Source organism: Perissodus microlepis, chromosome 4, assembly GCF_051167445.1.
Source record: "Perissodus microlepis isolate ML-2025 ecotype Zambia chromosome 4, ASM5116744v1, whole genome shotgun sequence".
Taxonomy (NCBI): domain Eukaryota; kingdom Metazoa; phylum Chordata; class Actinopteri; order Cichliformes; family Cichlidae; genus Perissodus; species Perissodus microlepis.
In genome coordinates this window covers 31,511,928-31,539,823 of record NC_140464.1, presented here as the reverse complement: position 1 = coordinate 31,539,823, position 27,896 = coordinate 31,511,928, and the positions used below count along the sequence as shown (strand labels likewise).

The following is a 27,896-nucleotide window of genomic DNA, read 5'->3' as shown; positions in this document are numbered from 1 at the left end:
TTTCAAGATTGAAAGGTTTGGTTGGAAAGATGACAGGATATCAGTGCTATTCTTAAAATCTGACTTTCCTCCTAAAATGTCAACACATTTTACATTGTGTCATACTTTGAACCTACGCTTTAGAAAATCCAAAAGAAAGATGTGCAACAAAGTTTTAATTTATTTATTGTTTTACTCATAAAAGTGTTTCAGTATCATCGTATGGTGCAGGTTTGAATCCTGTCGTCTAAGGGTTATGTTGGATTTTGGTTTCCATCATAGTTACATCATTTTGTTCTCAACACTTTACACAATGTACAACTGTGATTGAACTGTTTGCCTCATTTGGATCAGCACATTATGAAGTTGTACCTCTCTGTGTCACAAAGTACAGACAAGGGAAATGAGACTGATGTGAAAAAGCAGCCCTTAACTCAGCGTGGGGGCAGGACGTCGGAGCATTTCTTAGCTATTCTGGGGGAGTCCTTTGCACGGCCTTGTCTTTGTCGTTCTTCTCTCTGGTAAAATATTGTGGCTGACGGCTCGAGGGCCACATGTATGTTATATGTTATAAGTGTGTGTGTAGGTTCTCAGTCATCCAGGACATGGTAATCTAACGAGCGACTGGACTTCTTTAAATTTCTTGAAGACGTTTTATTCAAAAAGATTTCTGTTCTGAGACCAACTGGTGGACGGTCCCAGGTATGTGAGCCTTAGTGGGAGTAAGAGGGTCATTGACCCACTATTGATTATGTGCCTCATCGCATGAGCCGAGGTGCAAAATGAATCAGCAGAGGTTTGTCACATAGTGAATATATCACATATCGTGTGGCAGACAGCTGGTGTCTCACAGCGGTGTTCAAAGAGTGACCTTTGACCTTTGGATGCAGACTCATAGCAGAGTCCTGTGGAGTGCCGTGTGTTTATAGAGTGGCTGTTTGTGCTCGGAGCACTCCCTGCTGCTCTGCACAGCTTACACTACGTTGTTTAGTTTGTGTCAGGATTTTTGTCCTTGGGATGAAGCAGTTTTTGTCTGAATGTGTAGCATCCAGTTCTACTGCACTTCAAAAAAACAAAAAAAGGAAGATCCAATACTGGGTCACCGACCATAGTAAGGAACACGTCCCACTAGCTGGCTTAAAATCTGGGACTCTCCACCAGCTGGTCTCAGAACTTGGATAAGAGCTGGAACATCTTCAAGAAACAGAAACAGTCCAGTCACTTTCTTTCCAAGCTCCTTACATTAATATGTTATAAGTGATGGCTAGACTTCAGCTCATGTGTGTCACGTGAAAAGAAGTGAACAGGATGACGTGCCTGGGAGCTTCAGAACACGTGCACAGGAAGTGATTTAACTCAGATTATTTGGACACAAGCTGTTGTTACATAGTTCAACCTGTAGTTTAGAGCAGTACATGTTTATTTAACTAGTATTACAAAATGGATTTTGTCACTAAATATACACACATCAGCTCGTTTCATGTTTTCATGAATCCAAACCACTTTGTTGTTCAGAAGGAAAGATTCTTTTTCAAACCTCAGCAGGTACAAGTACGACACAAGAAGCTCTCAGGCCTGCACTTCCTCTCAGTCATTGTATGGTCAGATAAGGAATCAGCACACACTGTGTGTGTCTGCGTGTCATATTCAGTAAACGATTTATTTGGCTGCTTTTGTAAAGCTGCGCTCCTCAGATGTAGACACAATACTGTAGTAGAAATGACTCAAAATAAGGGCAGATGATGGAGTTGAGTTTGTTGCTGTTGTTTGTCGTGAGGATGCAGCTGTGCATCCCAGCGCTCCTACGTAAACATATATGTGAAGCTGTTGGAAGCTCATCCAAAGCAAAAATACTGACAGAGCACAAACACAGCTGATCAGGAGTCGAGGCAGGAGCGTGGTGCACAACACAGTGTGACAGCTGAGCGATTTCAATCGCACGTTGTGCATTACTCATTAAAAACTGACTTCAATGATGCGTATAAGAACATGACTAAACTGTCCTTTTTGGTTCATGTCCTAACGTAAACTCTGAGTGAAATTTGAATAAATGAATAAATGCTGAGTTAATCTGCAAATACCTGCAAAGGGCACGGTAATCAGGACTTGGAAGTGAGTGTGGTGATGTATAAAAATAGATTTTCACTTAAGCAGCGAGTCAGACTAATAAGAAAACCATCCGTTTATCATGCCACCATAAAGTGTTTTTAAAAGTCTCTCTCTAAACTAATAAAAGTGGTATGTTAGAACAAGCGTGCTGGATCATGCTCCGATCTTATTTACATCAATCAAATCCAGTATTGTGTTAATAATCTTCCATTCAATCTTCAACAAGCGCACACACACACACACACACGCACACGCACATATATATATATGTGCGTGTGTGTATATATAAATTTTGTTACCATATTCAGGACAATCACAAATAGTTAGAAAATTGCCAATTTCTGCTCCCTTATTTTTAAGAAAGGGGACCACAGTCAGCAGAAGTGAACAGATGAAAATAAGATGCTTCTGTGTAGTCTGACACTTCACTGATGTCAGTGGTTCATGGTGGTTATAATAATCATCGCAGCAGTGACAGCAATAAATGAAATAAGTCCAGATTAAAAGCAAGTTCTCAAACAAACACAAAATTGATTTAAGAATATCTCTTCAATAAATAAATTACATCAGACACAAACTGATTTAAATAAATAAATAAATACATGAATAAATAAATGTATTCATGTCCAATGAAGAAATGCTGAAGAACATCTAAAAGGAACCGATCTGTAACAAAAAGGCAGACCAACTAAAAACATGCATGCTCTACATTGTTCGTACAGTCGGTCCGTTTCACCGTCGTCACTTAGAAACAAGCAGCCACATTTAAGCAACATTTGTCACAAGCAAACGATGGCTGACGCTGATACGTCTCTTCAACCAGCGAGGCAGGATGGAGGCTCTCTGTCGGGGTGGAAAACGACTCTCAGATTCTTTGGCTTACGGGGAGCTTTTGTCTTTTATTACCTACTGTATGTACTGTAGAATCAAACACTGTGAGTAGTTATCGCTTCAGCAGTCCAAAGCCCTGGTCAGTGTTATGCTGCTCACTTTACAGTTTACAGCTGATGTCGACTGGGTCAGAGGGGTTTGGTTAGGGTTGGCATACCTACACCTGTCTGCTCCTGCCTTTAGGAGGGGACCCGCGGGATTCCCAGTTACTGATGTCATGGTTACCAGTGTCATTTTACAACCAGTGGCCAGAAGAAGGCAGCTTAGAGCCCAGTTTGGACTGAAAATGTGAAACCTCATTCATGCTGTTTGTTTTTACATCAAATGATTTCTCTGACTGTGGCTTAGTGGCAACATTTCTCTCCAATGAGACTCTTGTTTCTACTGGACATTGTTCTAATAGTTTAAAGTAGTTTTGAATAGTTTCTCTGATTTGAACACCAACAGCAACCCACCTGCATTCACTGCCTGAAAGTAACCTGGCTTTAGCAAACTGCACACAATAAATAAGTAGCTTCAGTGAGCTCAATTTCAAATTCAGACACTAAACGTTACACTCAAAGTTCAGGAAGTCAAAAACCCTTTACTGAACTTGAGAGCACATGTCCCGTCACATTTGTAATCCACTTCTATTCACCATTTCAGACACGAGCATCATATCGTTAGCAGACTCTCTCACCGTGTCTCCTCCAGGCCTGTAAACTACACCTGTGTGCAAAAACTGTAGAAAGGAGCACAAAACCAAATGGAACACACCAGAGTGCAAACCCCCAAATCAAACCAGACGTGAACAGATGCGATTGTTTGTTTGTGGTTTCTTATTACTTTAGTTTTCAGGAGTGGTGGTTTTATTCCGAAATGATGGGTCGCTCCAAGTCCACAACGAACACTTGACACACAAAGGAGAAAAAGAGAGATGTTCCCATCCCTGTCGTCACTGATTGAACTGTTCTTGTTTTTTTCCAGCTGGCATGTGGTGTATGGTGGGATGACATATGGCTTTCCCAAAACAAAGAAAACTGAAGCGCCAAATACTTCTGAGAAAAAGAATGAATAGAGCGTTTATATTACACCGACTGATGGGTTCAGTCTGAGATGTCAGTCCTCGTGGTGTTGAGGACTTACACTGACTGCTTTCACCATATACAGGATGTTTACGGCGTGTGACCGCGTATGTAAGTTCCAACAGCTAAAACACATCAATCTTTATTTCCATTTCTCTTATTTCCCGTGTTGCATCTGCCCGTCACTCGCTTCAGTATCCATTAAGTCAACACTATCAGAGTCTTTGAAGATGCCGTCTTCTCTGTAGACAACAGCCAGGAAAAAAACTTGCTCTGAGACGAGATGTTACATCAAACTCTTTACTCCAGCATCTCCTCAGATACCATCCCATTATCGTCCCGGTCTGGCACGTACCATCGTCTGAGTTCCTTCCTCTCTGTCCAGCTGTGGGTCAGTCTACTCAATGGAGTGGTGTGGAGGAAGACGGGCTGGGTGTAGGGTCAGGTAATGAGCAACAGTGTTACAAGAGGAGCAGTTAGCATTTAGTATAAGAGTGAGAAAAACAGGAAGTATGTTGGTCTGTCGGTCATGGGCCTTATTCGATGACCATGCAGTGAGGCAGGTGCTGCGAGTAGTATTTGAAGAGCTCAGCAGTTGCTCCGGGGCAGTTAGTCAACTCCAGCTCTTCCAGCTCATGTAGCTGGATGAGGCCTGACAGACCAGTGGTGGTCAGCAGGGGGCAGCCTAGGAGAACAAAGCAGAAGAACACTTCAGCTGTGGGCTTGCTAAAGAAAAGCACTGATCGCTTCTCTCCGGTGATTAATATTTATTCCATAAAAAGTCTGTCAGCAGTGAAAACGATGATATTTTCTAATGGCTTGTTATGTCACAGCGACAGCACACAGCCTACATTTACGATCACATAATCATACAGATGCTCAAAATGTGGAATCAGGAACAACATACAGACAAAAGAGCAGAGGAGCACACTGCACGTGTGCACTGACTGCACACTCCTATTCTGTTGAAGGATATTTCCTCATTTAGTCCTTTGGTTATTCTGGTAAATGGTAAATGGCCTGTATTTGTATAGCTTTACTAGTCCCTAAGGACCCCAAAGCGCTTTACACATCCAGTCATCCACCCATTCACACACACATTCACACACTGGTGATGGCAGCTACATTCTGGTGGAATAATAAACGACAGATGCTTAACACATCAAGGTTGGTTGAGTTGTTATAATATTGAAGCTAGTCCTTTAGATCTCCGTTTTTATTAAGTGGTAACAGGACTCCCAGGGACTGTAACTCCCAGAGAGGGCATTTGGATTCTTAGTCTAGAAGAGTGGAACAGCTGTACACCAGTTACTCCTGCAAGAGTGCCGCTAACATACAGATGCTTTCATGACTGTGTGCTGCAGATGACAAACTTCACAAATTCTTTGCAACTAAGTTCTTGAAATATGTGACCCCTGCATATATTTCATTTCAGAAGACTCTGTAGCAAACAAAACCGAGTATTGCACTCAACTTAACTAGCTGTGTGATTCTGCACCTTTTTTAATATTACAGTGTCAGTCAAAACACTTGACACATTCAGACACTTTGGACTGGCACAGTCATCGTTCAGCCGGCCGGCCACATCCAATCCTATTGGCTGCCCCTGGCCAGCCTGTGTGAGGTCAGCAGGAAATTAGCATAATAATGATACATCATGCATTTTGACCCATTTCAGTGTCTAAATACTCTTTGATAAACTCTCCATCAGAGAATAGCTAACTGTTGTTCTGGGAGAGCAGAAAAGTGCTGTATAAGCACCTGTGCATTTACCATCCACTGCCCACACAGGATTTCAGATGGAGCTGCTCGATGTTTCTTGTCTGATGAAGAGCAGGTGTGTTCGAAATGTCACCAGATGAAACCATAAAGGAATCTGGAGGCCTGCAGTGTGCCATGGTTAATCAGTGCCTTCTGTTTTTATTTCCATATATTATATTACAAACAGGGTTGTACGCTGAAAGCGTGTCACTAACTCGGATACAACAGACCCACATTATAAAGGACTTTATTTGGGGAAAGATGGATCAAGATGATCATACCTGCAAGAGACAGTAGGCGAAGACTTCTCATGCCAAATAAATGCTGCAGTCCAAAATCTTGCACCTGCAACAACGACAAATGACATTTAAAATTCCAGAACTGCTTAGCCTGGATATAATATGTTAGAAGTAAGATCCTATTACTGTTAAAGCAACAGAAGCTGCAAGGTTTATATGAAGAATAAGAGAGAGCCGTATGGTGTCAGCTACAGTCTGTTCCTATAGCTGCACTGCAGCATGTACAGATGCTGTATCTTTAATGCTGCCTTGTTTTTTCTTTTTTTAAATTACAATTCCAATAAATGTCATGTTTTTGTTACCTGACAGCACCAGCGCAGATAGAGACTTCTTAATGATGACATGGTAGACAGGTATCCCAGGCCTGTGTCTGTGATCCGTACACACCTAAAATCACACACAATCAGCAACATTACACCTTCATCTAATGACGCCACGTTTGAGTGGAGGACTGTGTGTAGACGTGGTTACACAGGACTTTCTTATTAGAGCGTGCTCTCAGAGAGCAGATCGTGACATTTATTTTTGATGTTGACGAGGTTGTAAAAGAGGTCAGAAAGAAGTGTTTGTATTCATGCTATTTGCCAAACAAAGGAAACCTGGCAGAATTTAAAGAAGCAAAACTCTATCTGTCAAATCCATCGAATTTAGAAACAAAACACTGAATTCTGACTGTGATTCTGTTGAAACTCTGAACTGGAAACCACATGGAAACAGTGTGTTTGAGTGAATAAACTTCATAAATCGTTTAGAATAATATTGGTTCAACTTTCAGTCCTCGCAACCAAACAGCAGCCAACTGCTATGGGCAACAAAGTCAGGTGTGTGTGTGTGTGTGTGTGTGTGTCTGCAAACACAGATGTTCCCTCCAGATGTTCCAGCAGCAGGGAGGATATCAGTGTATAGTTACCCATTCACTTACATTTAAATTACATTTAAAACAGGTCAAAAGTTATTTAGGTTTTTAACTTTAAAAACTACTGAGGTCTCAGACATCAGTGCCATGACTCTACTGTCCTATCATGGTGAGGAGGGCCTCCAAACGTTACAGTCAAATTCACATTGTCACTGTAAAATTATAACTGAATGTAGGTTTTAAACTGATTACATCTACAGATATATGACTTTTTACTTTAGTGGAATTCCACCAAGTGTGTTGGGATCTGGAATCACTGCAGGACCTTTCAAAGTATTTTCATTGTAATTACTTTGCTGACAAGGATTTGAGGTATTTTATTTACCGCGAGGATCCTTTTTTAAACCAGCGTCATGTCTCTCAGACTGGCTACAGGAATATATATAATGGCTCTTGTGAGTATGACAGGAAACTTAGTAAGAAAATAAAGATTTCGGGAAGAGGATTTGAGCACATTATTGCAGTTACACGACTGGAAGGATCATCAGACAGTGGTGAGGGAAGGCAGGCAGTGAGAGCTGATGCTTGATTGTATGTTTGCTTGTCTTTTTGTCTTTGAGCCCCTGCCTACCAGTATGGAAGGAGACAGTCTCAGAGGTCAGAGGTGAGACTGAAGTCGGAAGACTGATGTCATGGTTTTCAAAAATCTAGTCAGCTAGGGATCGGGATGGAGATACATCTGCTTTCTCAAAACAGCAGTAAACACACTTCCTAACCCTGGCTGACTGTTTCACTGACGCGATGTAAACAGAAGCACTTATCAGTTACAACCGGAGGCATTCGTTGCTGAGATGTGAAATAATTTTCCAGTTTGAGATGATGTGTCTCAGTAATTCACTATGAGAACTGGGAAAGTCACTAGGGATGGATTTACATCCTTTTTGTTGTCATGCTGTTTCGAGGAAGTTGGAGGTGCAACAGGATGTTATGGAAGAGATGCAATTGTAGGACATCAAACTGAAAATCAATATCTGCAAAAGTCTGCAAAGTATTTTATCTTTGGTACGGTATCCGGCATATACGGATATTGTAAGTTAGAAAACACAGCCAAAGAGTGGAATGATGGGCCAGCTGGAGAACACACAGGACAGTCTGAGACTGTGACGAAGAGCTGAGTGTGTGGTCCAGAATGGTTACATTTAAATAAATAAAATACATTTTATTACAGAGATTAGAGCATGCTGTAGGCATTAAAAGTACTTGTGGCAGGGCGCGGTCTGCGGTGCCGTTGCAGGGAAGGTGGACGCACCTGCACGGCATCCGCAATCATGACCCCGCCGGCTTCAAAATGGGAACTAGGGTCTGTGTTGTGTTTGTTGCTGTCAGTGTGTGTGGCTAGTGGCGGGAAAGCTGCAGCCAACTGTGTGTAAACAGCAACCGAAGTAAAAGGAGAATGTTAAAGAATTTGTATCATATCTATCTAATAGACTCCAGTTTGTGCATGTAAATGGAGAGTCCTCTTCACACACTGAGGTTAATTATGGAGTTCCACAGGGTTCAGTGCTAGGACCAATTCTGTTTACATTATACATGCTTCCCTTAGGCAGCATCATTAGAAGACATATCATACATTTACACTGCTATGCAGATGACACCCAGCTCTATCTGTCCATGAAGCCAGATAACACACACCAATGAGTTAAACTGCAGGAATGTCTTAAAGACATAAAGACCTGGATGGCCGCTAACTTTCTGCTTCTTAATTCAGATAAAACTGAGGTTATTGTACTCGGCCCTGAAAATCTTAGAAATATGGTATCTAAGCAGCTTGCATTCTGGAAACAGACACCCTGTCTTCTTGACAGAGCATATAGTTAGAGCCTGAATCTTCCCTTAGATTGGCTTCCTGTGATTCACTTAGCATTTCTCCTTCTCTTACTATCTTTTCACTCACTGTCTGTTTTTACACCTCTCTGCATTAAATTATACATTATAATTCATCTCTGGCTCTCTTCCACAGTGTGTTATTTATCCCATCTTCCTCCAGTCACACCCAACTGGCCCCGCCCCTCCCTGAGCCTGGTTCTGCTGGAGGTTTCTTCCTGTTAAAAGGGAGTTTTTTCTTCCCACTGTCGCCAAAGTGCTTGCTCATAAAGGGTTGTCTGACTGTTGGTGTCATTTGTATTATTGTAGGGTCTTACCTAATAATAGTGAGGAGAACGTTGGTGTGATTTGATTCTATACAAATAAGATTGAATTGAATTTAAATTAGAAAATAACAAGTGAGCTTACATGAAGTGTCAAGCCCCACAGCACAAACACATTAGTACCCCAATGACATAATCAAGCTCACACTAGTGACCTGTCCAGCTTATACAGCTGGGATAGGCTCTGGCCCCCTGCCATCCTGAATCAGAACATTGATGGAATCCAAATGTACTTCCTGTGTTACTGAAATTTAGTTTTTCACTGAAATTCACTGAATATTTAATATTATTTATCTAACTACAGCAAGCTATGATACAACAGCAACAACATGTTGTCATTGTTACATGAATAATGAATGAGTAAAGGTGTTTACACACTGAGCATGTTGGGGGAAAGTGAGAAGAAGTTCAGATTTTTCAGAGGCAAACTTGCAGTGCATTGTGTACACACACACTGAAAGCCTTGTGTTCTTGCAAATCGTCATCCTCAAAAACACACTGTGAAAAAAAGAAAGTTGACATTAGGCGATGATGAGCTGTGTTTCTGAATAAGAAAAGGAAGAAAGTGAGATTCTCGGTTCATCCATTTCCCAGGAAAGGCGGCAGCGGGGAGGATTTCACGGTTTGATCCAGGAGTGGAAGTTGCTTCACGACTGCGTTTGTACATATTTCAGGATGTGAGTGGGGTAGTTTGAGCTCTTGTTGGGAGAGTTGGGACCACATCTGAGGAGGCAGAGAAATCATTTCAGAGAGCCGACTGACCCGGAGCAGCATCTACCTGCGTGTCTGAGGTAAAACAGGATTACTGTTTCCATATAGTACCAATGTGTGTTTTAAATTACAAGTGCACTTGTTGCCCAATCAGAGGTCTGATTGTTCAGATATGCTTATAGTTCTAAAAAATGAAAGCTGCAGATTCGGTGTGAGTGGCTTTATTACAGATAGATGAGTCGGAAAATATTTTTAAAAGATTTTATGCGTCTAGTGTGTAAAGGCCTTAAATGAAAATGTTTCTTCCTGTCCCAGAACATTACTGCACTCGACAAATGCTCCTCACACTGACAGCAGAGGAGCTCAGTGCACTAACATGTGGCGCACAGGTGCTGCCTTCAAATGTGAGGACTGAAATGGACACTTAAATATTAGAAAATCACTTGATGCATACTAAATCATCACTGTGTTAAAGATAAATTGGCCAAGTCTACAAGTTCTTGCACCAATAAAACACCAGCTGCAACTCAGGCTGTAGAGCAGGTTGTCCACTATTCAGCTCTCACAGACAGCAGGCCCTCCATGTATTAAAGTGACCTTAAGCAAAATAAGTTCATTCTGGCTGCAGATTAGCACTGCTAGATGGATGAGAAACACAGCACACACCTCCACATCTGTAACCTTTGCCCAGTAAACATTTTATCCCTAACCGTAATACCTGCATGAGCATGAGTTGTATCTTTATTGCCACTGAAGCAGATTAATTATCGTAACTTCCTTTTGTATAAATATGACCTGATTACAGACTCTGTCTACGTGCGCAGGACGGCAAAGAACACTCACCTGTCCAGCACCAGTTCTTCCAGCTTGTGCAGGTCGCAGGCAATGTACTCCAGAGCCATGTCCGTGATCCGAGGGCACCAAGACAAGTCCAGGCTGCGGAGCTTGCGCAGGTTCTCAGCGACCAGCTCAACACCATCATCTGTGATCTTGGAGCAGCCAGAGAGACTGAGAGAAGTCAGGTTTGGCAGGCTATGGACCATGTTTACCACACCATGGTTGGTGATCTCCCAGCACGAGTGAAGCCGCAGAGTGTGGGTGGTGTAGCCCTGTGGAGGAATTTTACTTTTTTAATTATGTCAGTAACTAGTAAGGAATTACTGCCATTACGAAAGATGAAGCCAAAAAAGTTGTTTGGATTCTAAGAAGTCCAATATAGAAAAAAGCTTGAGGACAGCTAAACTAGGCAGCACTTTATATCATTATTATTTTAACTTCCTACCTGCTTGGCTGTAAAGTAGGCCATGGCTGTGTCAGTGACATGGTAAGCCTGCAGGGTCAACTCTGACAAGTTGGGCAGGAGCTGTGAGATAGCAGCAATGGCATCATCCGCCACATTGATGCAGTCACTGACGCTGAGGGACGTGAGGCGAGCGTTGAGGCTCGACCAGAGGCCAGCCTCTGTGAAATCGTTGCAGCCTGACAGTTCGAGATGCATCAGGCCCTGCATTTGCTCCAACATAACCTGAAACACAAGAAATAACATGTGAAATGTAATTATACCCACAGACACTGTAAAGTCTCCTGAGCCAGTGCTGGACAACATATTATCTAAAAAAATGAATGAACGAAATCATTGTATGAGGCTACAGAGCGAGGAGAGAAAGTCCTGAGGTCATCACTATCAGACGTAGTGTCTGACATGCAATAAACCCACAGGTTTTATGGTGAGCTCACTGACACCAGCAGTCATGTAAATTTTTCAGTTCAGTTAATTTCAATTTTATATATTTATACAGCGCCAAATGGCAACAACAGATGCCTCAAGGCTGTTATTATTACAAGGTAAAGACCCTGCAATAATACAATCTACATCTGTGCTCAGATTAATGAGATGGATGAAAAAAAACTCAAGCCCACAATCTTTCATTCTCAATATACCATGTGTTAGAAAGCTGTGATTGCTATTACTGACACACTGCCACTATGGGGACTAGCTAATCAATAAGAGTGATCAGGAGAACCATAAATTCTGATCTAAAAGCCAGTTTTAAAATATCTAGTAATCATCCAATCACTGTGGGGTCCTCCCACAGGACAGTGAAAGGTGTGAATGTGAGTGTGTATGGTTGTGCGTTAGCCCTGCGTTAGCCCTGCGTTAGCCCTGCGTTAGCCCTGCGTTAGCCCTGCGTTAGCTGGTACAGGCTCCAGCACAAACCTAAGCTGACCATGAAGTGATCAGCTGTCCTCTTTCTGTGTTCAGGAAACCTAAAACTGGCACTCTGTCAGCAGGACAAAGACCATCGATCAATCAAGCTTCAATGATCAAGGTGACAAATCAGCTGTCTGAGCTAACACATATAAGCAAATACAACTGAAACATTTTTTATGCAAAATCCATCATTGCTCTCATTACTGACACATCAATCCCATGTTTCATGCAACAGTTGTCACTGGTTACAAGTCCTTTTATTTTCAGCGGAAAGAGTCTAATTCACAGACTTTTATAATATTGTTGCTGCATTAGTGTCATCAGCAGTGATGCCTTAAATATCAGGGCTGAACCTGATTTAAAGACAGAAACAGTTTGGGTAAAAGTACAACAGCTGCCAGTTATTTAAAATCTCTGTTTTGCTGGTTACATGTCACCAGTTTGTCTCAGCAAAATACACGTTCTACTGTTCACTGTGATAAAAACACACGTGGTTTGTGTCAGGGAAAGTGAGCCAAAGGTGGTTTCTCTGTGCTCATTTCACACTGTGCTTCAGACTGAACTTTGTAACACAAGAAATGAGAATAATGAATGAATGAAAGTAATGTGTGTGCTAACAGGTGAAACCAGGTGTCTGGAAACAAAAACTGTATTCATCTTCAAATAAGGGTGTAGCATGAACTAAAAGAGGAGAAGAAAAAAAGCAGTTCATAAAGATCAAACACAAATGCAATTTAAGACACGGGGAAGTAAAATCTACATGGCTCGATCCACAAATAGTGATAATAAATTGGTACATCGATGGTGGTGCTTTCACTGCCGATGAAACTGCGAGGAAGAGCTGGAATGGCTCCACTTTTGCAGGTATGGCTTGGACTGAACGTTTTATTCCAAACACACTGCGACTTACCTCCAAACCAGCATCTGTGATTGTGGACCTCTTGAGGCTGACTGACCGAACACCCTTCTTGGACAGCGGGTAGTTGTCAATGAACTCACAAATGTCAAGGTCTGAAACACCGACTAAACAGAACGACTGAAATCCACGCAGAGCAAAGGCCTGGAGGCTGACAAACTCCTTCTCCCCATTGGGCAGTAAGGTGTACAGCTCTTTAGCATGCAAGATGGGTGTCACTCCTTCCCAGAACTTAGGCTGGTACAGCACCTTGCGCCACGTCTTGCACACCTGCGCCAGTACACATTTCTCCGCTGTGGTGAAGTACCAAAGCAGCCGGTTGAGCAGCTTCTCATCCAGAACGAGCTGGCGCTCCAGCAGTACAGGTTTGGGCAGGGTGAGAGGAGGAAGCTGGCAAAGAGATGGTTTCAGACCCACCAGAGGTTTCCCAGGCTCAGAGGGCAGGAGAGGAGCTGCAGCGTGGGGCATACCTGGACCATCCAGGTGGTGATGGTGATAGGATAGAGAAGATGGTGGAGGAGGAAGGATGGAGGGTACAGAGGAGGACTGACACAGGCGGTTCTTGGCAGCAGGCGTCCCCTTGGTGATGCTGGCACTGCCCAGGCCGTTGGGCTGGCTGGGAGGCAGCTTCACCATCCCGTTACGAGTCACACAGGAGGACTTCAGTTCACTCGGTGTGGACATGTTCAACATTGGGAATCTGGTGAAAGAAAGCAAATGCAAAGAGCGCCGTTAAACACTGAAAGACAAAACTGGAGACAAATTTACAAAGGAATGAAAAATTACTATTCTAACACATTTCTGTGGAAAAGATTATGAATTTAGATTTAAACAATTTACTGATTTACAAGACTAACACATCTGAGGTCATTTTAAACTATTCAAACTGATATTGCAGATTTATAATGTGCCTGCATGTCTTCCCCTCTTTCTTTCCTGTCAGTCTTCACTATCCCTATCAGAAATATGGCTGCTTTCATTAGACCACTGTGAGCAGATCTGATGCTGTTTGTCTAAATATATTGTTTCATTTATTGTGCTTCCAGCTGGGCCTTCCAGGAAGAGCACGGGTGCTGAGGCGTGCGAGGGACAGGTGTGTTTCCTTTGGCATCGTGCTCTTGATCTAAGCCAGTAACTACAGCTATACTCCTAAACATTAGTTTCATACAAATTATAGTAGCTACCATAAAAGTTAACCAAACTGCGTCCACTGTGAAAACTCTGGCATCTTATTTGAAAGCTATTCTACCCACATGATGTCGTAGATTTTCATAAACAGAAGCTTGTTGTGTCCAATATTTTGAATTTGCTGTGTGTTTAAAATGGCACACATTCTGTATGAAGTAGGAGTCATGTGGAATTCTTTACAAGTCCTGTTTGCTGGAAGCAGAGCTGCTTCACCTTCAAAGTAAAGGCTGTGCATTTAAGCAGCAGCTGAATAACAAAGTCCTTCTGTTGGTCCAGGCAGCAGCCCCCTACGTCTCCCCAGCCTCCTCCTCTGGCTCCTCTGGCAGGACATCATAACATAATCTCAGCATCTACCCTGGGCTTCCCGTCTGTTGTGTCCATCTGGGGGCATTGTAGTTAGACACCTTTACTTCACTGGCTCCTTTCAGTGTGTCTCTGTCTCTGGGAGAGCTCAGAAACCAGAGGCCTATATCTGTCATCTCATTCTTTCAGTCAGTACCCACAACATTTGAAGAGCTAAATCCACAGCTTTGTTCTCTGTTCACCATGACAGACTGGTCCACAGCGCTCCTCACTCCTTCCCTCACTGCTTAAGAAGACCCAGAGATACTCCCACAAGTATCGCTGCCCAGTCCATACTGCACTAGAAGCTCGTGGCCTTTCTGTGGGCGGAGGGTCCACAGGAGGATTGACACATGTAGCTGTCCCCAAGACCGGGCTCCAGGGTGGGGCCTGGATAACCTGGATCCAGGTGAGTTAACATGTTTCAGTGTGAATCACACTTTGCTGGCCAGGACCAGTCTGCCATCAGAGAACCTACCAGGGCTGGTATTACTGTAACATCTGCTATTGGAGGTAAGTCAACTGTAGCTCAGGAGGTTAGGCTGGGCATCTACTAATCAGAGGGTTGCTGGTTCAATCCCCATCTGCTGCCAGTCTGTAGTCTTGTGTGAGATAGTAACCCTCATGTTGCATCGTTTGGAATGTGTTAGGTAGCCCTAACCCCGTTATTTGAACACTCGGTCTTCTTACTAACGTTTAAAAGAACCTGACATGATATCGAAGTAAAAGACAGCACAGTGTAAAGGAGTGTGGCCTGTTCTGCCCTCCCTGTATCAGTAGCATGAAAGCTCAAACCACTCAGTTATATAACATGGTGACTGTGGTGCTCAGACGCACAGCACTATCTCCCTGTCCAGTTCTATTAACACAGCTAGATGTGATGCTATATGCTATATGTGCATGTATGCACAACAAAGGCACTTTTCAGTAAGAACACATTGTGCATTTTCTCACTTTCATGTCTTGTCAGCTCCTCAGCAGACTGGCACTGCCTCTGCAGTAGCATAAACAAGGTTCATCCATTACATAATACGCCAGTGTTGTCAGCAACTGTGGCTACAGCGAGCACAATGAAATGTTTCAGAAAGCAAACACTTCAGAGTAAAGTCAGGAGAACCCATCAGAGCAAAGACAGCTGAAACAGTCCCTCTGATATCACAGATGCAAAGTTTACCATAAAGACTACACAGATAACACAAAATGATGCTACACACAGTCTGCTGTGCCACGTAGCAGCAGTGCTAAACAGAGTTTAGCTGATTCACATGAAATAGCCAAGTCTGTGTAAAAAACGAGATTTTTGGCCCCGAGGGTTCACAGAGGGTTCTTTGATTATCGGGGTCTTTACAATATTAAATGTTTTTAAGGTGACTGTTGTCACAGTTTGGTGCTATTTAAATGAAACTGAACTGAATTAAATTGTCTTGATTTTTGTCCCATATTACAGGCTTCTCTTTCTTTAAGCACTAAATCAGAATCAGAACAGGAAATGATGCGGGTTACAGTTGCTCCAAGACAGTAACTGTAACAGACTATTTAAATAATACATTGTTACAGATGTAACAAGTTTAGGAAAAAGAACTAATATATAGAAATCACTCAATGAAATCCAACATTCCCGAGTAGAGGAAACACATGTACACATACAATATTGTCATTAGCAGGAAATATCAGTAGTCTGTTCCCTCACACGTAATTCTTACTCAGCATTATGAACTGTGGGTGCAGCTGTGGAGTGTCAGAGTCTGTTTCCCACAGTGCTAGCTGATTAAAAAAATAAAAGTTCATGAAATATTGTATATTTGAAACAACTGCAAAGAGTTTGTGTGAAATAATTCAGGCAATCTATAAAGCACTTTTAAGCAACTGTTTGATTTTGTGATATATAAATAAAATTGACGTGAACAGTGGTTAGCCTGTTATCCATCAGTTAGCCGGGGCCTTTCTGTGTGGGTTCTCCTGTTAGCCTTGTACACACTGATCTGTCCGGGGTCTACCCGACCCTCCACCCTGTCACCACTGATACAGGCCCATCAGTTAAGAAAGTGATGGATGGCATTCATGCAAAAACACAGAATATAATATAATTTCTTTAACCCAAATTGTGGAGTAGTATTAAAAGCAGGGGTGATACAAAGGCATCCAATCAGCAAGCCAGACAGAGCACATAAAGACTGGGCAAGAAGGAAACCAGAAAGCCAAACTACACTGTAAATAAAAATATTAATACATGACAAAATGACTGGGAATAAGGCACAAATATCAGTTTCAGGCTTTAAAGAGTAAAAAATCGACACAGACCGCCTGTTGCTGCATTTCTTAGAGGGTCCTGCTGCTATCTCTGTTTTTCCTTTAAAGGATAAATCTATGTGCCAAGCATATACTCCATGAGGTACACCCGCTCATCTGCTTACTAACACATATATCTAATCAGTCAGTCAGCTAGCAACAACTCAGTGCACTTAGACAAGGTCGAGGTGACCTGGTGAAGTTCAAGCTGAGGACCAGAATGGTGATGATTTGAGTGAATGTGGTTGGCTGGTGTTTGAGAAACATACATGACGTCACAGAGATGGTCTGAAAAAGAGAAAATATCCAGTGCTGTGGCTCTCTGGGAGAAAAGGTCTTGTTGATGTCAAAGGTCAGAGTACAACTGCTAGCATGCCACTCCTATCAGCTAAGACCAGGATGCTACAGGTCAGTAATCTGAGACTGTCCGTAATACCCACACGACCACAGCAGGAGCTGAGACGTGCTGCTTAACTCTGAACACTGTAAGGACTCCTCTGAGCCACAGGAGAGGCTAAATGCACCTGCACAAATGTGTATGTATGCACTGTGAATGACACCCAGTGACTTTAACTAGAAAGGCTTTAAGAAATTCAAAGAGCTGAAGGAAAGTAGTGCAAAATTTAGGTTCAAATAAGGCTTTGGTTGTATGACAGTGTGTACTGTCTTAGTGTGTTTTTGTTATGTTTGTTTGTTGTTAGACATTAAAATAAATCTAAATATTTCAGTCACTGGTTGTTGTGTTGACACATCTCTACAACATCGCATGGCGATGGGGGGCAAGACTCGAATGGACCAGACCCCCGAGTACTTGGGGGGTCACACTCCTCAGCCTCTCTGGGAAGGACTATGCCAGACTACTGGAAAGGAGAATTTGTCCATAAGTCGAACCTCAGATACGTCCGTGTTGTGGGACACTGGACCAACTCTCTGTCCTCTCAAGGAGATTTGAGGGTGCGTGGGATTTTGCCCAACCAGTCTGCATGTGTTTTTTGGACTTGGAGAAGGCATTTGACCACAGTGCTTTGCGAGTATGGGATCTGTGGCCCATTGCTACAAGCTGTACGTTTCCTATACAACAATTTGAGAAGCTTGGTCCACGTTATTGAAATCAGTCAGACTCATGGTGGCAGCTGGACTCTGCCATGGCTGCTCTTTGTCACTGATCCTGTTCATAATTTTATAGGAATTAGAAGGTGCAGGAAGGCTTTATTTTGGTGGCCAGGATTTCTTTGCAAGTGATGTGGTTCTGTTGGCTACATGGGGTGGTGGCCGAGTTCGCTCTGGATTGAGGCCATGACTGCAGTGATGCAGATGCTGCATGTCCTTTATGGTAAAGAGAGAGCTGAGCATGGCAGCAAAGCTCTGCCCTCACCTATGGTCACAAGCTCTGGGTAGTGACTGAGAGAACGAGATCCCAGATATAAGTGGCAGAAAAAAGGGTGGCCGGCCTCCCCCTTAGAGGTAGGAGAAGTTCCTTCATTCGAGACGGGCTCAGAGTAGAGTCGCTACTCTCCAAGGATGCCTCCTGGGTGAGGCGCTCTGGGCGAGGCGCTCTGCGCATGTCCCCCTGGGAGGAGGCCCGGAAGAAGTAGAAGGAAATGGATGGATAATAATAATAAGCAACAAATATAAAACTTTACAGCAGTTTTACAAATGAGACATTTTTATCCACCGAGGGACTGATAATAATTTTAATGAGACTTTACAAAAAGTAAAATGACTTCAAATAAATGTTACTGTTATTAATTTAATTGGCTACCTGTGCAGCTCCACCAAGCTGTTGTAGAAAGAAGTTCATCTTGCTTGCTTATTTTCAGTTAAAATATCCTGTAGCAGCAAAAAGGAAGTGCTGAAATGAACTAAGTGAATATAATATTGTTAAATATTCTTCTTCAAACAAAGGCCCTGCATTAACATTAGTTATATCTGTTATATCCCAGTAATTTTGGTAACTTCAGTATATTTATTACTGCCATACAACAACTTTTTACATTTTTTTCACAAATGTAAAAAGTCCATCACAATGTTGGACTTTTTTCCTTTATGTTACTTTTGTGAGGTGCAGAGCTGTTTGTTTGTTGGAAATATCTGTTATAAATCATTTTGACACCCACTGTAAACTTCACTGTCAGTCAAAATATTGTTTATACCTATCTTTGAGTATCACTATAGGGAATATATAATCATTTCAATAGCAGAATGGCAGCAGTTTAATATTCATGGCAGAGAAACAGAGCACTGGACGTCTGATTCATCTTCTTACAAACTGTCAGGTCCAAACACATCCGAGCTTACGAAGTCTCATTTACTTTTCACTAACAGGGTTTGATGATTCCTTCTGAGTCAGCTAGCCTGAAATACCCAAATCTGACCAGAAGCCCTTTTTATATTCATCTGCATTACCTCAGTGGAAATAATCACAACATCACAAATAAATAACTGGATAATACTGTGTGCTTTTAAATGAAGGCACAGGTCCATACCATATCAGCTTTATTTATACAGCACGTTAACATGAAACCAGGCTTCACACAGTGCTGTACATATACAAACAGGATAAAGAAAAATAAAATCAAACATGTTGAAACAAATTGAGTCGACTCCTTAAAGAGTGCCAAAGGCCTGCCTAACATGCACGGTCACCTCTAAAGTTATACTTAGTTTCTGGTGCCGAGCTGCTGATTGGCCGACCTAAGTTAGCGGGCAGGTGTATATGTTCAAACACTTCCTGACAGAGACCCTAACCCGCTCACAGGGCTAATCTTAAGGCTATTCTATTTAAAAAGGGATTAAGAATAAATATTACCTAATGTCATGAATATCTCTGCTGAAGATGTTATAAAATATAAGATATGATTTAAAAATCGTTGTTATATTTCTGTACATGTCATTTTAGTTGTGAATCTTTTGCATTTTTCATACTGATTTTCTGTGCTGTAGTGAAAACAATCCACAGAGGTCAATGTTATCTAATTCTATTATAAGGAACCAACAGGGAATGAAGGGGAGAGCATGCCTGACTTACAAACTACTTTATGATATATTCAAAAAGTTCAAACCATGTTTCAACATGTCCATCAGAGCTGTCCATACAACACTGTTAAACTTTGTTATTGAAGTTTTACTTCAATATTAAATATGATCAGTTTCTCTTTATTAGTCGACTATGTAGAAGTCTTTTAAGGGTGTTGTCATTACAATATTCCTTAAAAGCCTTTACTTGTCCCAGCTATCTTCCAATTAATCAAAGATGCATTTCGGCTGCTGTCAATCAGCTACAGAAATCTACACGAGTACAGGCGACGGACGATCGTCTTATGGCCTCTAACTGTGAACGGGTCTCTGCTGCGGTGAGGTCCTGTTAGACCTTGATGCAGGATTCAATACCGTTAATGACTAAAACAAACTGCTGTTATTAAAGGAAATTCATTGCACTGATAAATTCCAGTGTGTTCATGTAAATGAGTTGCTTGAGTCCACGAGGTTCTGTACTTGGACCGATACGTTTGACATGATGTATTCCTCTCTCAGTATTTTTCAAAAACACTGCTGATGATCAGAGGCTCAAAACCAACTAGAGAAAAGGTTGATTCTGTTGATCTGGACGTGGCGTTTTCAGTGAGCTTTGATCAATGGTCATGAGAGTTATATTAACGATGAAGGAACTGACCTCCCAGCCCATTGTTCCTTCAGTGGGCTGGTTTCAGTCATTATGCAAATATCCTGTTTATAAGATTGGAAACCTGCAGTCAGCTGAGACTGAAGGAGTCACCTGGATGATGATGAAACGTTTCTCCCACTGAAAACATCCAGATGAACTGAATCAACTTTTTTTGCTTACCTGCATGATTGAGCGTGCATCAAGACAACTAGAGAAACTATCAAAACTTCTAAATATTTTTGTTTTCATTTCTTATTCTTACACTTTTTTTTTTTTTTTTATTTATACAGCTGAATCCTTTAAGATGCTCTGCTAAACCTTTACTGCAGCCACTGTCAGCCACTTGTTTGTGGTCTCTCTCCTTCAGTTTGCCAAAATATCCTTGGGTAAGATACTGAACCTCATATTTGCTCTCTGAGCAAACTGCATCCCTGGAGTATGAATGACTGTGAATGTTAGATAGAAAGCACTTAGGTGTAGAAAAAAGTGCTTGTGCAAATGAGGGAATGGCGCGTGTTGTATGAAGAGTGCTCAGATAGAGTAGAAAAGCACTATATAAGAACCAGTCCATCTACCATGGATTGGTTCTTATATACAGAGTCACTGATGACTCTGTTGGGTAGAGCCAACAGAGTCATTAATGAACTGAATTATCTGAGATTAACCACATTTTTTGGAAAGCTGAGTTGAATTTCATATGCCACACCCAGGCCTGACCTTCTGTCAGACCTGCTGAATTAAGAAATCACTTAAATAGAACTGCCTGAAAAGTAAAGTAGGTCACTGACATCTGTAAGTCTGGAAAGAGTTATAAAACCATTGTAAGGCTTTAGTAAACCACATGGAGAAAACCTGGAACAGTGATGAAGCTTTCCACAAGTGGCCAGACTAACAAAATCAGTCCAAGGCCGCATCAAGAAATCACACAAGAAGTCCTAAAAAAGCCCAGATCAACATCTAAAGAACTGCAGGCCTCACTCGTCTTAGTTAAGGTCAGAGGATAATATTTTAGCCCAAAGGACAAAGACGACCGAAAAAGGTTACAAAGGTTCATCTTAGATTTGCCAAAGAAAAAAAGACTTTAGGGGAAATATTCTGTGAAACTGAACTTTTTGGAAGGTTTGAGTCTTATTACATCTGGTATAAAATTCACACAGTATTTCATAAAAAGAACATCATGCCAACAGTGGTAGTTTGATGGTCTGGGGCTGGAGAGCTAGCTGTAACTGATGGAGTGGTCTCGTCAAAGACAAAAAGCATCTCAGGCTGCTTGTGCTAGAAAACCCTCCAATGTGGCTGATCAAAGTCGCATGTTTCATTTAATCATGTTATCTCTGTCTAATATTAAAATTTGTTTGATGACATGAAACGTGGCAGTGTGACAAACATGCAAAAAGAAAAATTCAGGAAGGGGGCAAAGACTTTTTCACAGAACTGTAGCCGTGTACACCTCAGAATCCATCGTGCTATTTCTATCAGTACTCACATCAATAAACACTGGTGACCCAGGTCCACTGGAAGTGTTAGATGCTTTTTCTATCCTGGCATTCCTGCACTGACAGTGGTTTGCATCGTGTTGTAAGCCTTTCATTCATGTAGACATGTCTTGATTGTAGACTTTGATAGTGATATGGATCAGTGCTACTGGCTTGGATTTTGTAAAGACAGTTTTCTTATCCAAGGAAAGAAGTGTGAGATCATTCACTTTAATTATCTTCTGTGGTCTTTGTCTGCATTTCTTTTTCTTAAGAATGTATCAGATTGGTGACCTGGCATGAATTTCTCTAACAGTTTTGGTTGGTATTTCTTGTGATGGCCTTCTTAGCACTGACATCTCTTTTGACCACATATTGAGAGCTTTGGTGAACAGCTATAAAATATGAGTTCAGCATCTTCTCTCTCCACTCTGCGTTGTGTCCTCATCTCTCTAGCTCTCTCTTTCCTCTGAGCTGCCAACTGGTCAGAGTAGATAGCTGTTCACCTTTTAATATGAAGAGAAGGAAACAGATGTGCTAATTCTGCTTTGGATCAAAAACCCTACAATAGAAAAGAATACACATGATCATATTCAGAGGCAGATGGTCTATGAATGGCTTAAGACCTTTCATCACCATGTAAATATGTATGTTTGCATTCCTTTCATGTTCATATATATAGACTAATGCAATACTTTTGTTATAAAGTTAGGATGTTATTATCAAAAACTCTGGTAAAAGCACTACAATCTGAAACTTGTGACAACATGGGCAGCCAGAAGACCAATGCAGGCAAAAGAGGTGCAGCACAGAAACAGCGGACCACCAAAGGGTCGGATGTTTTTTAGGTAGAATGGGGCTCAAGAAGAGCCAGCCGTTTGCTGCATGCACTTGGAAAAGAGACGCCAGAAATAAAGATCAAACTGGAAAAAACACCAAAAAATGATGGCAGAGAGTAATCAATCACATTCAACAGCTGCATGTAAAAGCCTGGGAGGTATAAAGAGAAGTCATGGTGGGAAGTTCCCGATACGGCATGAGCCAATAGCAGCATTTTTAGATCAACTAAGAGACGGTGTGTTGGAGCAGGACAGGAGCCGGGCAGCTGAAAACTCTGCTGCCCATTGTGCGTTTGTGAACTCTAGAAACTATAAGTACAAGCTTCTAAGAGCTCTGTTTGGGTAATATAGTAATAACATGTATATTCTGGTGGGGCGCACCCACTCAGGAGAGTTTATGTGAGGAGAATGACTTGACATTCAATTCTAGAAGCCAATGAATTGAAGAAGGGGTTGACTTTTCCTCGAGCTACATGATGATAAACCTGCCATCAGCATTTGGGGTTTTTTGTCTGCTTGCTTTTAAATGAATACAAAAATGATACATGCAGGGTCAAAACTATGCATAAAGTACACAATCGGCACTTTTCTAATTATTCTAAATATTCTTAAGTATTTAAACATCTTTCAGTATCCTGCTCTGTCTGCACACTACAACCTGAGTTTGCCACTTATTTGTTCTTTAATTTTAATAACGGTACAGTACTCTGCTTTGGTAACTGTTGTCCATGATGTAAATATGTGAAGATTGTGTGTGTTTCTGTTCTGTGTCCTGTTCTGTTTGTTTACGTGTGTTTTTTGCTGCTGTTACAACCAAATCTCCCCCTGTGGGACAGTTAGAGGATTCTTCTATTCTAAAGCACAACTTTGTCCCTTTGGTAAGTTTCCCTTTAAATACATTTTTAGTAGCCGAGTTTTTGGATATGTTAGTTCAATTTAAATGATTGTAATCCCTGCACAGACTTGATTTTTTTAAGTACTGTTGGGTTTAGTTTTTTTAACCTTTATTACGACAGAATAGTTGAGAGTGGACAGGAAAGCGACACTCAGGTCTCTGCTGTACTTTTGTGGCATACAGCTCGCTTGCTCAACCTTGTGAGCTACACAACCAGTTTCATTTTGGAAAGGTTATTCCACGACTTTAGTATGCCTTGCTCCACAGCAGGTGTTTCTGCCTTGCTGATGCACTTATTTAACTGAAGTTTTGATGCTGAAGAATTATGTCTGCCTGCTTCAATGTATCAGTTCCAAGAACATGTATCAGCGCCATGCCTAGCAGCCGGTACAGTTTTCTTCAGGTTGAACGACTCACCTCGACTCCTTCAAACATTCTCACCATAAAGCTTCCCTTCAAAAATGTCGTTTCTTTGTTCACATGATCCACTATAAACTTTATAAAGTGTCAGTTTTAGATGGTGGCCTCTCATTTAATGGTGATGTAAAACTTGATGGACAGTGGAAAGTGACACATGTTTCCAGTTCATGCCTGGCATGTGCAGATTGGTTTCTGGGCTGGATCTGAACCAGCATCTTCTCCACTGAGGCTGACAGTTTGGGCCTTTGTCGAGTGGCTCCTCCAACTCTTTAATAGCGGCTTCACACTGAGAAAGTGCTGACCTGAGTAAACCTACAATTCTGTTTTTCACATTTGTTCATACAGAGAAAAGTAAGAGAACTTCACCAGGAGGCAGACATTGTAGAATCACAGTGCCACTAAATTCTTATTGCATGTTTATTTTTGTATATCTTTGGCCCTGTGTTGCTTTATGGGAAAAGAAAACCAAATAATTACCATTTTTAAGCGCTGTCTAAAGTGTGTGCTGAGCATTCACTGTAGAAAAAGAACAACTCAAAGACCAATATAGCCAAAACATTTCTATCAATGATGAGCGTAACTTAACAAAACTACTGTTTTGTGTTGCTATGTGTGAATGAAGTCATGTGACACATCAGGAGTGACCCCCGCCTGAACAGCAGAATCCCTCCCAGTGAAGCCTGCAATGGTTTAGTTGTTGTCAGATTAAAGGAAATGAGCGCCAGCCTGAGACGGGCTGTCTATCACTACGTGTAATATATCACTATTTGCCATCTCGAAACAACCTGTTTTCTGGTGAACCCTCATGATACCACTGAGATGGTTTTATTCGATAACATACACAAGTGAAAAACTTGCATGGGTGTGGATTTGAAAGGATGTGGCCCTTTACCAAGAATGACCTAACAACCATCCTGAACTGCATTATTAAAAGATGTCCCACACATTTAAATTCGAAGCGAGCTCTAGGGAGCAGGCTTTCCTAACATACTGCTTTTTCTAAATTTGACCTACTTAAGGAGCCTTTAAAATATGAAGCGCAGAAACGCGTAGCGGGCCCACGGAGAATGAAGAAGAGCTGACAGAGCATCATGGGTGGAACCGGGAACAACAGCAACACAAAGGAAACATTGCAGTCCAAATGGATTCCTAAAGCCTGTTTCATTGTTAAACAAACAAGAACGAAAGAGCGTGCGTCATTGACAGACGTTGACGTCATTGTGTTTGTTAACAATACGCAGCTCGATGCGGTTGATCAGCTCCGGCTCCTGAAGGCCTCACCGTGCACACAAAGAACTAAAACATCCACCGCCATTCACCCACATCACCCTCTTCCTGCAGTCTCCTCTTTCTCGCTGCGCGCGGAGGAGCTGCGGCGTGGATGCTGCTGCCATAAAGTAACGCCATCCATCCATCCCCGCCACACACACCTACACCCTGCGATCACGGACACATTTCCCTCGGCCGGCCCTTTCCGCAGTTTACCTTGTAGATGAAAAATCACTCGGGCATTAATCCATGATCAGCACGTCGCTGTCGCTGCCTCGATCACGGTTCTTCCACCGGTGCGGCGCAGAATGGGCGAAATAAATAATTATTACGAGCTGGTCCTGCGTCCAATCGCCGAGCTAAAGATGCGCCATAGACAGAAAACCACATTCGGCTCCTCTGCAAAGTCGTTCGCATCCAAGCACAAGAGCTTGTCTATTGTGTTTTCGATCGCCGAGTCCTACAGTGGCCCTTTCTGTCTCGTAATTTCTCCTCCACACACACATGCACACACGCAGAGCGGAGAGGCTCAGTCTCATTTAAAGAGATAGGCGAGGGCAGCTGGAACAGCAGCGTGCACAGAGCCACCGTGTCTGCTTCTTATGTAACCCGAGGAGCAGCAGCTTCTGCATGCTGCACACTCCGAAAACTAAACACCAACAGCTGCTTTACCTGTGCCCGTGTGTGTATGTGACTGCTACCTGAAGCAACAGCGCACGTCATTCTCCACTCGTGACAGACAGCAAACTTCACTGAACCCCCATTACTGTGGAGGACACACAAAACTGTGTGTAGGCCGCTCATATGATGCAGAAGTTGGAGCAACATTAAACAATTTGCTCATGAATAAAGAAGCGAGTTATTTAACTCTTCACCAACTTGGTGACTCCGCATGCTCCGACTATTACAGCATTTGTAGGAACATGCTCTGTGAAAAACTGGTGTTTGACCTTAAGAAACAGTTCAGGCTGCCACAGTTATCCAGATGTAAGGTCGGCAGCATATGCAGATTCTCGTTTTGCAGTCTTCTGGTCACCGATTTTGGGAAATGCACTGATCCTTGGAAGTTTTTACTTTATGCACTGAGGGATGTACTAAAATGATTATCTTCAAAGACAGCATGGACAGGGGGTGAAGAAGAAAAACAGAAGACAAGAGGGATGCTAAAAAGTGGCAGACATATGCAGTCCTGCTTTTAAACTTGATTCTTTTAAAACTCTTTGTTACTATAGCAACACAGTCTTAGTGCAAAGGAAAACTACTTGAAAAGTAAGCCAACAGAGCAGGGACAATACACCTTCATTAGAAGTTATAATAAAATGTAGCAAGAAAAGTGCACAGCTTATCTGACCAATGGGCAAACTCCTGCCCATTGCATCAATCGCTTTGTCATTTCTATGATATTATGATTTATTCCTTAATATTCCAGCACACTTGCTGCACAAATTAGCAGGCGGCAAAACTGACTTCTTTCCAGTTCACAGAGCCCTTACAATCGATATCTTAATTTCAGTGATATTTATCTAGCTGTGCTAGAAAGTATCATCACATCTGACTCTTACTATATGGTGCAAATACATTTGCTGATTATAAAACCTGAGGTTTGTCACAAACAGCGGGTAAAAATTCAAGAGCACTTCAATACTGACTCCAGTTTTGGACCAAGAAGCCAGGTCCTATAGAGTTTATTGGAATAACTACTTCCTACTGGGAATGTATCTCTTTATAAGCCGTGCTTTGATAAGGAAGTGACGCCACGGTAGACTCTCCTCCTATGTTTGATCTGTCCATTTTCTCCCTTTTTCTTTATTGCTGTGCCACTCTCTCAGTCCAAAGAGGCAGGGAGCTGGAGAGCATTCTATTTTTAGTCCTACAAGCCTGTTCAGCCTCCCACCCACTTTGGCACAAAGAGATACACCCACATAGATGCACACAAAGCGTCAGTAGACAGTGCGCATTCAGGCACAAAACACAAAAGGTTCCATTTTACTGTACAAAACATACCGACACAAATACACACACACACACACACACACACACACACACACACACACACACACACACACACACACACACACAAAGTCAATTAAGGCATTTGTACAAGATTAAATGCAAAGTCTTAAAAAAACCTAGAATCAGACATGCACCATAGCATTAATAATGCAGGGATTGTTAGCGGAGAAAGACAAACACTCATTGTATTCTATAGCGGGGGAAGGGCTCCCAGTGCCAGCAGCTTCTGTAAGGAATCCATCCATTTTTGTGCATGTGTATATAGTAGCAGCAGTAGTGCACAAGGTGCTTTATATTGTAAGGTAAAAACCCTAAAATGATACAAAGAAGACAGAGAAAAGCCCAACAATCATATGACCCCCTATGAGCAAGCACTTTGGCGACAGTGGGAAGGAAAAACTCCCTTTCAACAGGAAGAAACCTCCAGCAGAACCAGGCTCAGGGAGGGGCGGGGCCATCTGCTGTGATTGGTTGGGGTGAGAGAAGGAAGACAGGAT

At 42.1% G+C, this 27,896-nt stretch overlaps 1 protein-coding gene across 2 annotated transcripts; it reads right to left on the bottom strand.

The window, feature by feature from the left end:
* Positions 1–149: 149 nt before the first annotated feature.
* fbxl16 (F-box and leucine-rich repeat protein 16) lies at positions 150–26,078 on the bottom strand. Of its 2 annotated transcripts, XM_084927078.1 has the most exons (7): positions 25,603–26,073; positions 13,000–13,705; positions 11,160–11,402; positions 10,721–10,986; positions 6,406–6,490; positions 6,086–6,149; positions 150–4,728 (listed from the first exon to the last, which is right to left on the bottom strand). In XM_084927078.1, the coding sequence occupies exons 2-7, from the start codon at positions 13,696–13,698 to the stop codon at positions 4,580–4,582; spliced, it is 1,506 nt and encodes a 501-aa protein (XP_084783204.1). In that variant the 5' UTR covers positions 13,699–13,705; positions 25,603–26,073; the 3' UTR covers positions 150–4,579. The 2 variants fall into 2 exon arrangements, 1 of the variants encoding a protein (XP_084783204.1); XR_014800138.1 differs by lacking the exons at positions 150–4,728; positions 6,086–6,149 and adding an exon at positions 9,545–9,889 and having other exon boundaries at positions 6,404–6,490; positions 25,603–26,078.
* Between the last annotated feature and the right edge of the window lie 1,818 nt (positions 26,079–27,896).

What these genes read in the sequence shown, in the direction of transcription:
- fbxl16 (XM_084927078.1), bottom strand. Translation starts at nt 13,698, where the DNA reads ATGTTGAACATGTCCACACCGAGTGAACTGAAGTCCTCCTGTGTGACT. An exon ending in TCACAGATGCTGGTTTGGAG is followed by an intron (nt 11,403 to 12,999) that starts GTAAGTCGCAGT and finishes CTTGTGTTTCAG; the next exon opens with GTTATGTTGGAGCAAATGCA. An exon ending in CCTACTTTACAGCCAAGCAG is followed by an intron (nt 10,987 to 11,159) that starts GTAGGAAGTTAA and finishes ATTCCTCCACAG; the next exon opens with GGCTACACCACCCACACTCT.